We start from the raw sequence: 20,106 nt of genomic DNA on the forward strand, positions 1-20,106 counted from the left end.
AGAAGTTATTCAGAATAGTAAAAAGAAAATAATTTTACAGTGATATATGTGCATATTTTTTATTTTTTTTTTTTTTTTTTTTTTTTTTGGAAGAAAATTTGTTTTTTATTCATGTCACAACTTAAGATTTCATATCTTTTATCATTGATGTTTTTAGCTTTTCTAATACTTTGTTTTTATTTATTTTTATCAATGCTTGGCATTATCTGCAGTTTTAAAAACTTTCCAGCCATTAACTCATTAAATATTTGTTCTCTATCATTTATCACATTCAATCTTCTCAAACTGCTCTTAAATTTACATTGAGTCAACTTAACCTATCTTTGTTTCTATGGCTTTTTTTTTTTAATTTTATTTTATTTTTAAACTTTACATAATTGTATTAGTTTTGCCAAACATCAAAATGAATCCACCACAGGTATACATGTGTTCCCCATCCTGAACCCTCCTCCCTCCTCCCTCCCCATACCATCCCTCTGGGTCGTCCCAGTGCACTAGCCCCAAGCATCCAGTATCGTGCATCGAACCTGGACTGGCAACTCGTTTCTTACATGATATTTTACATGTTACAATGTCATTCTCCCAAATCTTCCCACCCTCTCCCTCTCCCACAGAGTCCATAAGACTGTTCTATACATCAGTGTCTCTTTTGCTGTCTCGTACACAGGGTTATTGTTACCATCTTTCTAAATTCCATATATATGCGTTAGAATACTGTATTTATGTTTTTCCTTCTGGCTTACTTCACTCTGTATAATAGGCTCCAGTTTCATCCACCTCATTAGAACTGATTCAAATGTATTCTTTTGAATGGCTGAGTAATACTCCATTGTGTATATGTACCACAGCTTTCTTATCCATTCATCTGCTGATGGACATCTAGGTTGCTTCCATGTCTTGGCTATTATAAACAGTGCTGCGATGAACATTGGGGTACACGTGTCTCTTTCCCTTCTGGTTTCCTCAGTGTGTATGCCCAGCAGTGGGGTTGCTGGATCATAAGGCAGTTCTATTTCCAGTTTTTTAAGGAATCTCCACACTGTTCTCCATAGTGGCTGTACTAGTTTGCATTCCCACCAACAGTGTAAGAGGGTTCCCTTTTCTCCACACCCTCTCCAGCATTTATTATTTGTAGACTTTTGGATCGCAGCCATTCTGACTGGTGTGAAATGGTACCTCATAGTGGTTTTGATTTGCATTTCTCTGATAATGAGTGATGTTGAGCATCTTTTCATGTGTTTGTTAGCCATCTGTATGTCTTTTTTGGAGAAATGTCTATTTAGTTCTTTGGCCCATTTTTTGATTGGGTCGTTTATTTTTCTGGAGTTGAGCTGTAGGAGTTGCTTGTATATTTTTGAGATTAGTTGTTTGTCGGTTGCTTCATTTGCTATTATTTTCTCCCATTCTGAAGGCTGTCTTTTCACCTTGCTAATAGTTTCCTTTGATGTGCAGAAGCTTTTAAGGTTAATTAGGTCCCATTTGTTTATTTTTGCTTTTATTTCCAATATTCTGGGAGGTGGGTCATAGAGGATCCTGCTGTGATGTATGTCGGAGAGTGTTTTGCCTATGTTCTCCTCTAGGAGTTTTATAGTTTCTGGTCTTACGTTTAGATCTTTAATCCATTTTGAGTTTATTTTTGTGTATGGTGTTAGAAAGTGGTCCAGTTTCATTCTTTTACAAGTGGTTGACCAGATTTCCCAGCACCACTTGTTAAAGAGATTGTCTTTAATCCATTGTATATTCTTGCCTCCTTTGTCGAAGATAAGGTGTCCATATGTGCGTGGATTTATCTCTGGGCTTTCTATTTTATTCCATTGATCAATATTTCTGTCTTTGTGCCAGTACCATACTGTCTTGATAACTGTGGCTTTGTAGTAGAGCCTGAAGTCAGGTAGGTTTATTCCTCCAGTTCCATTCTTCTTTCTCAAGATCGCTTTGGCTATTCGAGGTTTTTTGTATGTCCATACAAATTGTGAAATTATTTGTTCTAGCTCTGTGAAGAATACTGTTGGTAGCTTGATAGGGATTGCGTTGAATCTATAAATTGCTTTGGGTAGTATACTCATTTTCACTATATTGATTCTTCCAATCCATGAACATGGTATATTTCTCCATCTATTAGTGTCCTCTTTGATTTCTTTCACCAGTGTTTTATAGTTTTCTATATATAGGTCTTTAGTTTCTTTAGGTAGATATATTCCTAAGTATTTTATTCTTTCTGTTGCAATGGTGAATGGAATTGTTTCCTTAATTTCTCTTTCTGTTTTCTCATTATTAGTGTATAGGAATGCAAGGGATTTCTGTGTGTTGATTTTATATCCTGCAACTTTACTGTAGTCATTGATTATTTCTAGTAATTTTCTGGTGGACTCTTCAGGGTTTTCTATGTAGAGGATCACAAATCACAGAAGAAATCAAAAAAGAAATCAAAATTTGCATAGAAACGAATGAAAATGAAAACACAACAACCCAAAACCTGTGGGACACGGTAAAAGCAGTCCTAAGGGGAAAGTTCATAGCAATACAGGCACACCTCAAGAAACAAGAAAAAAGTCAAATAAATAACCTAACTCTACACCTAAAGCAACTAGAAAAGGAAGAAATGAAGAACCCCAGGGTTAGTAGAAGGAAAGAAATCTTAAAAATTAGAGCAGAAATAAATGCAAAAGAAACAAAAGAGACCATAGCAAAAATCAACAAAACCAAAAGCTGGTTCTTTGAAAGGATAAATAAAATTGACAAACCATTAGCCAGACTCATCAAGAAACAAAGGGAGAAAAATCAAATCAACAAAATTAGAAACGAAAATGGAGAGATCACAACAGACAACACAGAAATACAAAGGATCATAAGAGACTACTATCAACAATTATATGCCAATAAAATGGACAACGTGGAAGAAATGGACAAATTCTTAGAAAAGTACAACTTTCCAAAACTGGACCAGGAAGAAATAGAAAATCTTAACAGACCCATCACAAGCATGGAAATTGAAACTGTAATCAAAAATCTTCCAGCAAACAAAAGCCCAGGTCCAGACGGCTTCACAGCTGAATTCTACCAAAAATTTAGAGAAGAGCTAACACCTATCCTGCTCAAACTCTTCCAGAAAATTGCAGAGGAAGGTAAACTTCCAAACTCATTCTATGAGGCCACCATCACCCTAATACCAAAACCTGACAAAGATCCCACAAAAAAAGAAAACTACAGGCCAATATCACTGATGAACATAGATGCAAAAATCCTTAACAAAATTCTAGCAATCAGAATCCAACAACACATTAAAAAGATCATACACCATGATCAAGTGGGCTTTATCCCAGGGATGCAAGGATTCTTCAATATCCGCAAATCAATCAATGTAATACACCACATTAACAAATTGAAAAATAAAAACCATATGATTATCTCAATAGATGCAGAGAAAGCCTTTGACAAAATTCAACATCCATTTATGATAAAAACTCTCCAGAAAGCAGGAATAGAAGGAACATACCTCAACATAATAAAAGCTATATATGACAAACCCACTGCAAACATTATCCTCAATGGTGAAAAATTGAAACCATTTCCTCTAAAGTCAGGAACAAGACAAGGGTGCCCACTTTCACCATTACTATTCAACATAGTTTTGGAAGTTTTGGCCACAGCAATCAGAGCAGAAAAAGAAATAAAAGGAATCCAAATTGGAAAAGAAGAAGTAAAACTCTCACTATTTGCAGATGACATATTTTTTAGAAAGAATACTATACAAAAGTGTCATTTCAACTAAGTCTATTCAAAAGAGCCAGAAGAAGAAAAAAAATTGATTTTCATGAATGATTTTTGAATGGAGTCTTACTGCTTTTTAAAATCATGCAAAGTAGGCAAATGAAATAATGGAGCAATTGGATGCTCCCTTTTTATGATCAGAGTGAAGTCATGGTATTGTAATTTTATAACATTGACCATTATCTTCTCTTTTAGTTTTTTTCATCCTCAAAATATCTAGTCTATAGAGTACAAATTTGCTAGCATTACCCTTCGAGAGCCCGTTCTCCCTTGGTCAGGAAGCCTTTCTTCTGCTCTAAAGTGCATGATCCCACCCGCTGCTTGCTGTTGATGGCTCAAGTCTACCAAAGAAAGCTGGAGTTTTTTGTGCGTCATCCAGCCTCATTTCATTACCACTCCCCTCCACCGCAGCTCACCGTCTTTAGGGAAAGCCTGCTCATTGTTCAGTTCCCGACCACAGTGCCTTTTCCAACCCCTCTAATCAGAGGCAAGCTCGCTGAACTCAAGAATTGCATATGTATTTCTTCATAGACTTATTCTGTCTATAGGCTTGTTAGTTGTCCGCTATTTTATTTGCAAGCTACTTGAAGGCAGGGACTGGACTTCCTACATCTTCATTTCTTTTACTATTTTAAACATACTTATGACTGCCTGAGTGAATAAGCAAATGAGTGTTAATTTTCTTCATGATACTAACTCCTAAAGTAGCTTAAACGTTTTGAAGAGAAATTGATCTATATTGCAAACAAAGGATTTTCAAGAGTAACTGAGAAGTGTGTTATGAGAGCACTTTTCTAAATCTTTTCAAAATGTGAAAATCTCGACTTTAGATTTCAGAGTGAGGTGTAGTGTTCAGTAGCAGCCTGAGTTCTTGAGTATCAAGGACTATGTACTGTGGAGTGCTTACTTCTAAAGCGTATTTCCCCTTTTGAAAATGATACCCTAGTGAGATTTACAGCACCTGTCCAACATTCCAGGGCCCAGGTAGCCAGGTAGATAGCATAAGTGATTTAAATTATTTGACTGCCTGAAAGTGAAGCTTTTGTTTCAAATGCAAACATTTGGGGTATCTTAATGACTTTCAAATCATCTGTTCTAAGGCTTTATCAGTCTCAAAATATTTTTGGATGTCATACACCAACTTCAAGCTTGTAATTGCTTTATTTGTGGTTAGTGATTTTACTTATATTTTAGACTTAGCCTTCTCTTTTTTCTTTTATTACCTACTTATTTGGTTACATGAATATGTACAGATTGAGAGCAGACAATCATTAGAGATACAACATAAGTACATTCAATAAATTTAACTAAAATACTTATATGACATAATATACCACAGCAGAAACTGTGCTATTCAGCTAGTTTTATTTCGAGGGCTTTATAAATAGAAGATATCACTGACTTTGTCTGCCATCAAACAGAGTAAGGATACTAGCTGCTGCTGCTGCTAAGTCACTTCAGTCGTGTCCGACTCTGTGCGACCTCATAGACGGCCTCCTACCAGGCTCCTGTGTCCCTGGGATTCTCCAGGCAAGAACACTGGAGTGCGTTGCCATTTCCTTCTCCAATGCATGAAAGTGAAAAGTGAAAGTGAGGTCGCTCAGTCGTGTCCTACTCTTAGTGACCTCATGGACTGCAGCCTACCAGGCTCCTCCGTCCATGGGATTTTCCAGGCAAGAGTACTGGAGTGGGGTGCCATTGCCTTCTCTGAAGGATACTAGAGACTTGTTTAAATTCACTGTCTTATAATTGTTCTTCTTAAAGATGGTGCAGGTGATAGCTTTTTGTTTTTATTTGAGAAATTATGGAATTGGGGACAGCTGTGCTTTTAAAAAAATTTCTGTATAATTTTTAAATTCCTCTGTCAAAATTATGATTTCTATGAAAGTACTGTGATATATAATATCAATAACCTCAGCTATGCAGATGACACCACCACTATGGCAGAAAGTGAAGAGGAACTAAAAAGCCTCTTGATGAAAGTGAAAGAGGAGAATGAAAAAGTTGACTTAAAGCTCAACATTCAGAAAACTAAGATCATGGCATCTGGTCCCATCCCTAGCACCGAAGAATTGATGCTTTTGAACTGTGGTGTTGGAGAAGACTCTTTGAGAGTCCCTTGGACTGCAAGGAGGTCCAACCAGTCCATCCTAAAGGAAACCAGTCTTGGGTGTTCATTGGAAGGACTGATGGTTAGGCTGAAACTCCAATACTTTGGCCATCTCATGTGAAGAGTTGACTCATTGGAAAAGACTCTGGTGCTGGGAAGGATTGGGGGCAGGAGGAGAAGGGGACAACAGAGAATGAGATGGCTGGATGGCATCACCGACTCGATGGACATGAGTTTGAGTAAACTCCAGGAGTTGGTGATGGACAGGGAGGCCTGGCGTGCTGCAATTCATGGGGTCACAAAGAGCTGGACACGACTGAGAGACTGGACTGAACTGAACTGAACTGAACTGAACTGTGATATATATATCCCGTCCCCCTTGTAGTACTTCATAGTGCTTTAGCTAATATGGTGATACTCATATTAAGATCATTAACTGAATATAATGGTATCTCTTCATGATGTCTTCATGAGTAGAATCAAACTGTCTTACATTCTAACAGAGCTTACATTGTCCTCACTGTACACTCGTGCTTCTCAGACTTTAACGGGCAAGAGATCGACTCACGGTCCTACCCTCCAGAATTTCTGACTGAATCAGTCTGGGCTGGAGCTTGAGAGTGTGCATTGCTAGAGGTCCCCAGGTGAAGTCAATGCTGCTGTTCAGGGAATCACATCCTGAGAACCATCCACCGTCTTTGGCAAAGAGCCAGAGTCCAGGTTCTCCCCTCCCCTCCCTAAGAGAGGCTTTGTCATTGTGGTTTCTTCCCTCTTCTAATTAAACCATCAGAAGTGATGAAATGTACTAGTAGTCAGCTGAGAAATAAATAAAAAGGAGACTCACCTAATTTATACTAGATATTAGGCCAGCTATTTTGGGAGGGGCACATCAATGAGTACATCTTAACCCTAACCTTCAGGAAGCTTCATTTGGGCTCAGAATTGAGCCGGCTCATGTACTTGTTTTTGTAATCACTTCTCTTAGGTTTCAATCATCATTCATACGATGACAACTTCCATAATTATGTGAAGACAATAGGGTAAATTCTTTACAATATTAATTATATCCAGCGTAATGGGTCTACTGTCTAAGACTATCTTTGTAAAATCTATTTATTTATTCATTCAAATAGACATGGACAAAACAGACATAGTCTTTAGAAAATTTGCAGTCTAGTGGGTGAGGTACATTAAATAAGCAAATACTCTGGCTTATCTTCAGATCAAAGATAATAAGCAAATTTATCCATGAAGACATAATTAAAAATGTTAAATTCTGCAGAGGAAAAAACTAAATTATGGTACTATGAGTGAGAACAACAATGGGAGAAAATTCAGCTTGCTGTAAAGGGAGTTCAAAGCAGAAAATAGAATTTTATAAGTGAAAGTCTGGAGGTAAATTGTTTGCTAGGAAATGAAATGAGGGCCATTGGGTAAATTGTTTGCTGGGAAATAAATAAGGCCACGGTGACTAAGGCATAGGAGTGGCAGGAGAATGTGGTGTGAAGTGAGATGGAGAGTTAAGCAGGGCTGTTCCCAAAAGGCCTTGTGGTTTTTTTGGTCTGTTAGTTGTGTTGTGCTGATTAGCTCTTAAGCATCTTTTCAGTTTCAGTCTTTTTTTGTACACCAGTATGATGTACATTGGGCTTCCCTTGTGGCTCAGTGGTAAAGAATTCACCTGCCAACGCATGAGATGCGAATTTGATCCCTGGGTTGGGAAGATCCCCTGAAGAAGGAAATGGCAACCACTCCAGTATCCTTGCCAGTGGGCAATAGTCAAAGGGTCGCCAAAAGGTCGGATACAAATTAGCAGCTAAAGAACAACAATGATGTACGTTAGCATTCTTTACACACTCAAAGAATGGCAAGTGGACAATGTATGTTAAGAAGAGAGGACATGTGTGGCTGCAAATGCAAAAGTTTGTGTATTCCATTGTCACTTTGTTGCTGTTCAGTTGCGAAGTTGTGTCCAACTCTTTGGGACTCCGTGACTACAGCACGCCAGGCTTCCCTGTCCTTCACTAACTTCTGGAGTTTGCTCAAACTCATATCCATTGAGCCGGTGATGCCACCCAACCATCTCATTCTGTTGCTCCTTCTCCTCCTGTCTTCAATCTTTCCCAGCATCAGGGTCTTTTCCAATGAGTCAGCTCTTCCCATCAGGTGACCAAAGTATTGAAACTTCAGCTTTAGCATCAGTCCTTCCAGTGAATATTCAGGGTTAACTCCCCAGTTATTAATGCTATCATCTGATGATGAAGAAGAGTTGCAATTAATTTAAACTTTTTCAAAACAGATCAGCTTTTCCCTTTTGTGGACTTTGGAAAACTAATATGGATTTTTTTGCTACCATCAAAGTTACCATCTCAGAAAAAAAAGTTTATTGATATCTAAGTAAAATATTGGATTGGGCAAAATGTATGATATGAATATAGTATTGTGCTTAAAGATGTGGATTTTGCTCAGACCTAGATTCAAATTCTGACTCTGCCACTTTCTAGTTTGAGCGTGTGGGCATAGATCTCATCTCTGTGAATCTCCTTTCCTGATCTATAAAATGGGAGGAGTGATATCTGCCCCACAGGACTGTGGAAGGATTAAATGAGGTATGTAGATATCTTAAAGGGCTTCCCAGGGGGCTCAGTGGTAAAGAATCCACCTGTCAATACAGTAGACGCAAGAGACTCAGGTTTGATCCTTGGGTCGGGAAGATCCCCTGGAGGAGGAAATGGCAACCCACTCTAGTATGCTTTCCTGGAAAATTCCATGGACAGAGGAGCCTGGTGGTGTACAGTCCATGGGGTTAAAAAAAGAGTCGATCACAACTGAATGAACACACAGATGTCTTAGCCAGGAAGCTCTTGGAAACAAAATGTAAGTCAAGGATTAAACTACCGATCCTTTATTTGGGTGGTCCTAGTCTAGGGCAGTGAGGGTGAGAAAAAGGGAGAGTGAGGTGTCTTAGAAAGAGTGTAAGAGTATAAGAGAAAGAGTGTTTCTGTGTCTCAGAAACAGACTGTGAGACAGTAATTTGGCTCATGAGTGTTGTTGGGGGGCATTTGGGGAACAACATTTTGAAAGGAGTAGAAGAGGAAAGCAGAGGGAGAAGCTGACCTGCATCAGAAGTCTCCATCAGTATCAGGAAGCTCTGGGATTCAGATGGGCCTTGAGTGTAGTGCCAGATAGACACAGAGGCCTCTGTATTCCTTCCGTCACCAGCTATTGGGTGCAAGCTGGGGTAGAGGGTGGCAAAACCTGGGACGGGGTAGCTGTTTTTTCCAGTGGAATGTATTTAGTTCAAGCTGTCTGCTACTAACACTCAGGGCAGCTGTGTTGGGTGCTTTGATCCTTGAGTGAGGACCGAAGGGAACACCACAGGATGACTCCTTCATCCTAGACCCTGCTTCCTATCACACCCCGGAGTGACTCAACCCAGCACAGCGGTGTGCCTGCTGTTTTTAGCCATACAGGATTTCTCCCAGTTTGCCAGGAGACCTCTTAAAGCAGTACATGTAAGGCAGAAAAAAGGGAGAAAATTCTCTGCGTGAATCTTCTCTGTCCCTCACTTGCCACTGTTCAAGGTTTGTCCCATGCTTCCAGCCTTGTAGGAAGCCAGACTCTGTGCTCCGCCTCACGGAATTTTATCCATAAGGTGCACACTAGTGTGGAAAGAGAAAGGAGGAGCTCACTGAGGAGATTTTAAAAAGCATAAAAGATTCCTATTCAATGGAGTAGATAAAGCAAGTAGCCTAGTACCCCGATTACAGGAAACAATCTCTAATGTAACACCTTACTGTGTGCTAGTCGTTACTTTGAGCACTTTAACAGAGATTAATCAATTTCATCATCACAATAGCTTGATGGAGAAGATCCTGAGACTGATAATATATTTGCATTTTACAGATGAGGATATTAAGGCTCAAAGATTAAACAGCTAGTAAGTAGCCCGGGAGAAATTTTATAACCAGGTGTCATTTCAGAGTCTGTGTTGGTTAACTGCTCTGCTATATTGCTTCCAAATGGCTATTACTATTCTTATTATTATTATCATGTTAGACTATGTAAATATTTTATTATCATTATAGATATCATTAGCAAAATGTGTTCAAATATGTAAAGCTTTAGATAGTTTCAGTAATTTTTGCCTTTATTTTTACAAATATCTCAAAATGTTTGTACATATAAAAACTGGTGCAGAAAGTCTCGGGACTTATCCAAGTTTCATTAACTAAACAGTAGTACACAAGATCATAAGATGAAAGAAAATGTGTGGTTCATTCAATAAAAATATCTCCTGTATAGTATTTCTTGTATTAGGACGACTACAATCAAATATAAGGTTAGAGGCTCTGCAAATCTAGGCATTCTAATTCCATTTCTGCCATTAACTGATTTGTGATTCAGATTGGCTCATTTCATCTCTTTACGTATTTCCATATTTGAACAACAGGGCAATTAGTTATACCTATCCCATATATATCACAGGATTTTTTTTCAGATAGAAATTAGACTATATACCTGAAATGTAAAAACATATTCATAACAGTCTGAAGCTATTTGGAAAAATTTGTAATTGTTTAAAAAGTATTTTAAAAACTGCTGGACTGAAAAAATAGGTGAATTTTATATTTTTGTAGGAACCCTAGTTACAGTGGTTTCCAGCTTTTAATCTTTAATAGGATCATAATTTTCTATTGCATCCTTTACACTGAGCCATATCTTCTCTATTGCTATAACAAAAAACCTGTATATCAAGGATAAATAATTTATTCAGCTCTTCCTACTTAGTTATTTAACAAAGACTATTTAACATGAATATAATGGAGGTGTTCAATACGACTGTACTTGTTCAAGTAGAGCAATAAATCAGCATAAGATTGATTTTTTTAGGTAATTGTATGAATTTATTAAATTAATTAATTTTGTGATTTGAGATTACCCTCAATTACTTTTTCTAGGATTTTTCAAATTTCTTGGGTTTTTTTGTAGGGTTTTCCAGTTCCTTCTGGATTTACTCTGTGCTTATATACTGGAAACTAACATTCTCTTACATTCCTGTCAGTTTTAACTCTCCTTGTCAAGCTTCTTGAGTACACACAGATTGTTTTATGTTTCCATATCCTGAAGATGAACTGTTTTTACTTCTTTAAATAATTTCCACTGCTGATTTTGTATCCAAGTCCTATTTACTTCTTTGTACCTTACCTGTTTGTGTATGTGTTCAATTTTATTGGGCCTTTTTTTTTTCTTATGTTAGATCTCTTCATATTCATTAAATTACTTACACAAACTTCTTTATAGATGTGTTTTTTTAATTTTTGTGATCATTCAGAATATTGCTGTGCTTATCTTTGGGGTAACATAAAATTGGATCATGCGTATTTGAGTAATTATCCTAAGAGTGGCAGTTCATTGGCTATTTTAAATTCTCTTAAAGACTTATAAGAGGAATTATAGAAGAGATATTTATTTTTTACATAATATCAGAGTAAAGATGAAAATTAATGATGTGCTCATTTTTTTATGTAACACCTGATTGCTATTTTTCCTGGTAAAAATTCTCAGTTATTCATATGTAACTGCCTTGAAATGTGTACCTAAGGACAAAGAAAGGTCACCAATCCCTCTAACTCCTGGTTCTTTGTCAAAAATGGACACAGTTAATGAGGTTTGTTTGGTACAGAACAAATTCTCAGACACAGATAGAGATCCTTTCAATGGAAACAAATTTGTTTGGCTTTACCAGGTTACTTAGCGATTAATAATAGCCTTGAGATGCAGGTCAGAAAGGTCATTGTACCAGCTTGCCAGCACAATCTAAATGTGCAGCCAGCCCTGCTCTGTGGGTACAGAAGCCCCCAAAATACTATGCATAAAGTAAAACAGGCTATTTTCTGACTCCTTTTTTCATATTAATAAGCAATTTTCAAGAGAAGGGTGGCAAAATGAGGGCCATGCCACTCCAAGTAATTCATTTATTTTGCAATTTAATCTTATGTTGGAAAAAATAGCTCTGCTGCAATAGCAGGGCATGGTGATTTTTAAACGTCAGTGTGTTTCATAAGTAACCTTGTATGAAGTATTGTATTAGTAGACTTTAACAGAACGTTGCAACAAAAATATTTCTGGTCATGACAGTAGGAATGGGACTCTTTTTTTTTTTCTTTAGTTTTTGGAATTCTCCTCTCTACTTTCCCTGCTATCTTTGAGGCATGTGCCTAGAAGATTTACTTAAAATTTTACTTATAGAACTAGACAGTATGTTACATATTTAAAAAAAAAATAAAGTACAATTTCAAAACATTATTTTAATGTGAGTGGTTAAACTTGTTCTTTGAAAAAGAAAGGATTATTCTCCCATAGTTTGATATTATTATTCTATTTAGTAGGTATTTTTCACGTAGTATATTTTAAGAGCTAATTTTGTGTTTAAATTTCTTAGATACACATATATAAATGATGAAAAGTTTCATTATTTTAATGGGATTTGTTACACTTAGAATGCTGTGAACTTTTATGTACACAGTTTGACTTTTATTCTAATTATTGATATAAATGAATAAAATGTCAGCCTTTCAAAGACAAGATAGTACATGTACTATTGTTGGTAATATTTGAACTGTTTAACTGAAGTAAATTTAGACTGAATTAAGTATATATTTAAAACGCTATCATATTTTTAAAATTAGCCCATAAGTATGTAAAATAAACAACTACAGCTTTGTAAATACCAAATTTAAAGGAAATCAGTAGTTTAGATGTTTTATTAAGTCTAACATGGTTAATCTTCAGCCAAGGAAAATGATAATTAACTTACTTTGCATTTAATATAGTCCTTTAGCTACTGATTATAATATGTAGATATTTGACTTTCAAAATTTCACCACTGAAAGATCACTTAAATGCTTTTTAAGGATTGCAAAGATTCACCTAGAATGTGCTGGTAAGATCGATTACTCCACTGATTTTGATGAATGTGGAGGAAGGTTGCCCCTCAAAAACTGACTTGATTCTCATCAGTGAAAGAATTAAAAGGTTAGCGTATCTTTCGTATCACAAATAACCGCAATCTTTCGCTGCAGGGAGGCCCTGGAGGAGTTTGCAGAGATGAAAGAAAGGGAAGAGAAGAAGGCAGACCTCGAAAGGGAGGAGAAAGAAAGAGATTACCAGGCTCGAAAGATGCATTATCTCCTCAGCACAAAGCAGGTTGGTCTACCTGTCCCTGACAGCTCACGGAAGCCACTGGGGCCCCCGGCCTGACAGAGATAAACTAGCAGGCTGAATGGGACATGACTTGTTGAAAAGATACCGCAAAGACACTACTTCAAGTTCAATTCTGTGCTGCTCTATAGGTGCACGCAGGCACCCCGGCTGCCCCGTGACAGCAGCTTCGTGGAGGCAGCTGGGCCAGGCTGGTAGAAAGGTCCGAGTCCACCACCAAGGGCATAACATCCGTTTCCAAATCCAGACTGAGTGGCTCATGGTTGTGTTGTGAATTGATCAGGAACTAAGAAGTTATTAAGTTGAGGTCGCTTTCATGTTGTCTCTGTGAACTGAGCGAATGTTGAGATTAAAACCATCCTTTCTAAATTCTGATGCAAGTTTTCAGGTATAGCTTTTAACCAAACTGCGTGAGCAGTTGCATCTTCGTATAGAGATGTACATGTGGAATTTGGAATAGTAAGATGTTTCTTTTCTGATACGTGGGTAGGTTTCAGTGCCTCAGATCTCATGGTTACTAAGAAAATATACACTGCATGTAGAATGTTTTGCTCACAAAGAATAAGATTGTTATTGTTGTTGTTTAAAAAAGCATGAATTTAGGGTTGAAGTGTTTTGTTACTTGAGCTTGAAGCTGTGCTCATTCAGTCATATCTGACTCTTTTGCAACCCCAGGGACCGTAACCTACCAGGTTCCTCTATCCATGGGATTTTTCAGGCCAGAATAGTGGAGTGGGTTGCCATTTCCTTCTCCTGGGCATCTTCCTGATAGGGATCAAATCCAAGTCTCCTACATCTCCTGCACTGCAGGCGAATTCTTTACTGCTGAGCCATGCTGCTGCTGCTGCTGCTGCTGCTGCTGCTAAGTCGCTTCAGTCGTGTCCGACTCTGTGCGACCCCATAGACAGCAGCCGACCAGGCTCCCCTGTCCCTGGGATTCTCTAGGCAAGAACACTGGAGTGGGTTGCGATTTCCTCTCCCAATGCATGAAAGTGAAAAGTGAAAGGGAAGTCACTCAGTAGTGTCCTACTCTTAGCGATCCCATGGACTGCAGCCTACCAGGCTCCTCCGTCCGTGGGATTTTCCAGGCAAGTGTACTGGAGTGGGGTGCCATTGCCTTCTCCCTGCTGAGCCATAGGGAAGCACAATGGGAGCCTGAGGCTGGAAAGTAGCAATTTCTTGGGTTTTATTCTTTCTCCTAGACTTCAAGCCCAATTTTAGGGTTCTCGCTGAGTTGCACACGCAAATCTCTTCAGACAGGAAAGCCAGTCCAATCCCAGTGGGAGAGAGTGAATCTAAGACTGAATGTCTTCCTTAGAGGTATCTAAGGTCAAAACCATAGTAAATACTGGGCTGGCTGTGTACATTTGGAACACAGGTCTCTTGTACCTCTGCTTCTATTTGGTAGTCTAAATAACAATACTTTCAGTAATGATTACTATCTTAATAAGTACTTTAATTTGGATAGCTGAATTGTCTTCATTTAACAGGCAAGGAAACTGAAATTCAGATAACTTTGTGACTGGCCATAGACACAAAATTAGTAGTAAAAGCTCTGGTGTTCAAACTGAGGTCTTTCCACTCTAAATACCCAGGTACTAATTTAAAGATAATTTGAAAACTAAAAAGTAAAAGTGTTTTCAATTTTTATTATAAAATCCATAGCACTGTAAACATTTTAGTTGTGTGATTAGTGGGCTACATTTTAAAGATACAGAATTCCAAATCTTTTTAGCAAAACTTTTTTTTTCAAATGTTAATTACTAATGGTAATTTCAATTTTGTTGAGACTAAGCGTAGCTATAAATATAATCCTGTAATTCTTTAAACTTAGTACTCATTCTTGGTGACAGTTTTTTTCTTTTGAAAATTTTGAACTCCCTTTATACTTATAAACTTTCTGTGTGGTTTATACTTATGATTTGTAGTGTGATAGAGAAAGCAATTTTAAAAATGATGAAGTGGGATTTAACTGAAGCATCTGTTACTTCTGTTTTATCCAGAGTTGTTTAGTCATTGGGTATATAATGTAATAAATTGGAAAGACCATAATGGCTTAGCGGTTTTACTAATAAAAATAATACAGTAGCATATATCCATGGAGTGCTTACCATGTGTCAGAGAATATGGTAGATATTTTATACATGTTATTTTTTAAAGTATTTTGATTTCTTTTCAGTTTTAAATTAAGTGCCTGGTTTAACAAATCATTTCACAAACTCAACTAGGTAACTTGACTCATGGACCTTTATAAATTTTCAAGCAAATGACTATTGTGTTTGTGTTAACAATACAAGCCAACAATGCGGTATCCCATTTTTCTCCTTGTTTAGCCCATGCTGACTGCTAGTAATATCTGTGTATATAAACTTCAGTTTAGTGATCACTTGTCCCCAGAACTTCCTGGCATCCAATGAAATGATTCTTACCCTAAGTGAGAGCTTGGCTGCCAGCTCAGCTTTGTCTGATATAAATGCCCACACTCTCTACTGCACCATAGCCTCAGAGAAGAATCATTGGGATATTACCTAAAATTGTCTGAGCCTGTTTCACTGTGCACCTTAAAAACATCATGAGGATTAAATTTAATATGTTTAAAATGTTTCCAGGCCCTCAGAGAACATTCAGTAAATGATAACAATTGTATTTTTAGAATTTGAGCTGTCAAGGATAAACTAAGACTCTACACTTTGACTTTCTTCTATTTGTTTTAGCTATTGGAACCTCTCATTTTCTCATTTCCCTTCTTTGCTTTCCTTTAATTATTAAAGAAAATTAGTTAGAAGTCTTCATAATGATGCCGCCTACCTCTACATTTCATACCTGGCTTCACCGACCTGAGGGCAATACAGGGAAACGATGTTTTTAAATCACCTCCCTAAGAGAGGAATATTGTAAACATGTCAGGAATTTTCATTTGTATCTTCCAAGTTAATATATTTTGTCATACTGACCTTTAATATTTGATCACAAGTAACTTCATGGGAAATAGATGGGGAAACAGTGGAAACAGTGTCAGATTTTATTTTTCTGGGCTCCAAAATCACTGCGGATGGTGACTGCAGCCATGAAATTAAAAGACGCTTACTCCTTGGAAGGAAAGTTATGACCAACCTAGATAGCATATTCAAAAGCAGAGACATTACTTTGCCAACAAAGGTCCGTCTAGTCAAGGCCATGGTTTTTCCTGTGGTTGTGTATGGATGTGAGAGTTGGACTGTGAAGAAGGCTGAGTGCCGAAGAATTGATGCTTTTAAACGGTGGTGTTGGAGAAGACTCTTGAGAGTCCCTTGGACTGCAAGGAGATCCAACCAGTCCATTCTGAAGGAGGTCAACCCTGGGATTTCTTTGGAAGGAATGATGCTAAAGCTGAAACTCCAGTACTTTGGCCACCTCATGTGAAGAGTTGACTCATTGGAAAAGACTCTGATGCTGGGAGGGATTGGGGGCAGGAGGAGAAGGGGACGACAGAGGATGAGATGGCTGGATGGCATCACTGACTTGATGGACGTGAGTCTGGGTGAACTCCGGGAGTTGGTGATGGACAGGGAGGCCTGGCGTGCTGTGATTCATGGGGTCGCAAAGAGTCGGACACGACTGAGCGACTAATCTGATCTGATCTGATCTGATATAGATAATAAATGAAGTCATGTGTTACTTAATGTATTAATTTTAAGATAATTATGCTGATATACTGATGTACTCATACTGCCAGCATAGTTTTAAAGTCAGTTTTAAGCATAGTTCTAGTACAAATCTAATATACATCTTAAAATAGTTCCAAAATCTATTACTGATTTTTAATGGTAATAATTATCGCATCTTTATGCAAGCAAATGTATTAACACTAATAGGAATTACTCAGGTAAATAACTAATATTACAATGAGTGAATTAATAGACCCCTCAGGGTTTTATTAATTAAAAAGTTCAAGTCATACTAAAGCACCTTTTGTATATGTTTATTTCAATGAGAAAACTGAACATGGTAACTTATTTGCATAAATAATCAATCACCATTTACTAGTAGTAATAAGGTTAATTTGTTGCTACAGACATAATAAGATTAGTCAATTATATTTCCCAGAAAATACTGTTTGTTATGCACCTCATCACCTGTAACACAGGATTGGATTTAGTGCCCTTATTAAATGAACACATCAAAAAATCTCTGTCTCTGTAAAAGTTTTATGAAAAGAAAGCTAATTTTAGTTGATTTGAGTAAGTAAAATGCAAACACTGCTTACATTTGTAAATTTAATTTATCTTTCTGCAAAGATTGATTATTTAATAAAGTTATTTATTTTGATTCAGTAACCAGTCAAACTAAATCTAACACATATAGGACATATTTCCTTTGAAGAAAACCTCCTTTGCAAATTTGTTTTATTCCAAATAAACAGATTTTCATTCCCTTGTCCTTGTTCTTGGGTAATAAATTATGTTGTCTGCTCCACCTACTGGTAGATATATGCAAAGGACTATTGTTGGAGTCATTATAAGATACTGCCTCTGAGTGTTGCCAGATTTTTAAGGATCTCCCTGGAGGTGAGCAAAGTTACAGATACAAAAGTAAAACTCAAGGTCTATTCAGAAAATTTAATATTTAGAAATATAGATTATTATATAAAATTATAGACATTAATAGTTTCCTGATTATATTACTTTCCTGAAATAGTTTCCTGAAAATATTACCCTTTTTAAAAATTTAATATGCCAATCAAAGGATAAATAAATACAAAATATATTTACAACTCAGTATATTAAAAGTAGGCGTATTTTATTTGGGGCTTCCCTGGTGGCTCAGATGGTAAAGAATCTGCCTGCAATGCAGGAGACCTGGGTTCAATCCGTGGGTTGGAAGACACCCTGGAGAAGAGAATGGCTCCCCACTCCAGTATTCTTGCTGGGAAAATTCAATGGACAAAGGAGCCTGGTGGGCTACACACTCCATGGCATCACAAAGAGTGAGACATGACTGAGTCACTGACACTCACTTTTTCCACATTTTATTTTAGTTATGGAATTTAATAGTTTATACATATTCAAATTAGAACTAGAATGAAAAATATATATGCTTAATTAAAATTATATACTTAATTAAATACATGTTTTGTGGAAATATCTTTCATGTCATTGGTGTATAATAGATTTTTAATGTTTTTCCTTTAATGGGCAGTTAAAATTATCTTATCAATACTGAGAGAATGACTTTCAGTTATTTATGATCCTTTAAAAAGACACCATACTCTAATTAATATTGACAAAACTTTACTTTTAATTACTATATTTTTAGAGAAATAAATGGTTTCAGCTACTTTGCCTTTAAAATTGCATGGAATCTTATTTGTATACAGAAGGAAAATATCTTCATTTAAAAAATTAAATTTGATATGCCAGAAATTAAGTGGTAGTCTGTTGATATGTACAGCATCTTTATAAGACAAATCTTAGAAGATGAAAGAATGCATAAATTAAGAAATGTAGTAAAGCCTCCAAATCATTTATTGCTTTCAACTCTATGTTTCCAGTATCATAAGTGGGAAGATCTATGCCTTACATATATTAAATATTTAATATGTGTTGCTTCCCTGGTTGCTCAGATGGTAAAAAATCTGCCGCAGGGTGGGAGACCTGGGTTCACTCCCTGGATTGGGAAGATCCTCTGAAGAAGCGAATGGTTACCCACTCCAGTATTCTGGCCTGTAGAATTCCATGGACTGTATAGTCCATGGGGTCGCAAAGAGTCAGACAGGACTGAGCAACTCCCGTCCCCGCCCTTTTTTTATATGATTCCTTGCTTTTAATTTGAGTGATGAAATAACAGATGAATTGCTGTGTTTCCGTGTGCACCTGCCTCTGTGTACGTGTGTGTGTGTGATGTGTCTTCACATACATGATGTGTTTGGAAAGTGCCTTTGGGGAGTCATCTCATAAGGCATTGTCCTTAGACAAAGGTGTACCACAGCAATGATTGGGAAACTCAAGGGTGATATTAAAACATACCCCTGTAAGAAATTCTCTTGGGCTCATTTTAGGCCTCTTGATCCTTATAAAACCAATTCTTTCACTTCAAAACATTAATTTTGTTCATTCCCACTTTCTAGGTTGATCTCTATCTCTGTCTCTCTCCTCTCTCTCTAGGTTTATGACCATCCAGTGATCCTTCTTGAAAACACCAGCATTCTGATTATGTACTGCTCCTTGAGTTACCCACAGTTCATTGCACTCTCTTTTTAACCCTCTCTCTGAAATGGCTTAGTATTATAAGAAACTGATTCTAAGTGAGTTCATGTACAAAGATAGAGAAAAACTGGGTCCTGCATATGAAAGGGTAAAGCACGCCAGAACATCGTGTACATTTCTATGGTGGCCTTCCTGTGAGTAGCACAAAACACTTTTATTCTGTTTATCTTCACAATATTCTATAAAGTAGCAGTTATCTTGCTGGTGACTAAAATGCCATTGTTTGGTATTCATTTTTCCCTGGACACTTGGCAGATATGTTTTTTCGGGAAGATTATGTAGTGAATAAAGATTTGACCTACGATCTTTGGATTTGCAGTTTAAGAGGCAGGTCTTGAAGTTTGGTCATTTGTTCTTGGTGCCAAGTGAACTGTCCACATCACAAAATCATCATGTAATTTGTTACTATTGGCAGTCTCTGTTCAGAAAAGGCCAAGGACTGAACTACCATGAAGAATGAATTAGCTATTAACTTTTACATTTTATTTCCTTCCTCTTTAACATTATAGTTTTTATTATCCTGTAATATATGAAAGGGATAAAATTATCCATTATCAGAACTCTTTGAAGAGACAGATGAAGTGGTGAAAGAAAATATCTTGTTGTGTCCCCAAAATGAGTCCCTTTTCCACTCTTGTCTCCTTGCTGTTATCAAACCACCCACATCTAAGAAACAGGCAAAAATACGGATAGAAGCAAAAATAAAATTAAAGACTTCTTAAGTAGAAAAGTGCCTAGCTACTTTTATTATTTATATTT

The 20,106-nt window shown here is 37.0% G+C and overlaps 1 protein-coding gene across 6 annotated transcripts in view; it reads left to right on the forward strand.

The window, feature by feature from the left end:
• SPATA17 (spermatogenesis associated 17) overlaps positions 1-20,106 on the forward strand; it is a 265,096-nt gene that overhangs the window by 96,368 nt on the left and 148,622 nt on the right. For all 6 annotated transcript variants that reach the window (XR_009490826.1, XM_002693949.6, XM_005216791.5 and 3 more), the window contains one exon: positions 12,964-13,087. Coding sequence is in view for 5 of the 6 variants with exons in the window: in XM_002693949.6 (XP_002693995.2) it covers positions 12,964-13,087 (124 nt within the window). In the remaining variant the exon portion in view is untranslated. The remainder of the gene's footprint in view (positions 1-12,963; positions 13,088-20,106) is intronic.

The sequence above is a fragment of the Bos taurus genome, chromosome 16, assembly GCF_002263795.3.
Source record: "Bos taurus isolate L1 Dominette 01449 registration number 42190680 breed Hereford chromosome 16, ARS-UCD2.0, whole genome shotgun sequence".
Lineage (NCBI taxonomy): Eukaryota > Metazoa > Chordata > Mammalia > Artiodactyla > Bovidae > Bos > Bos taurus.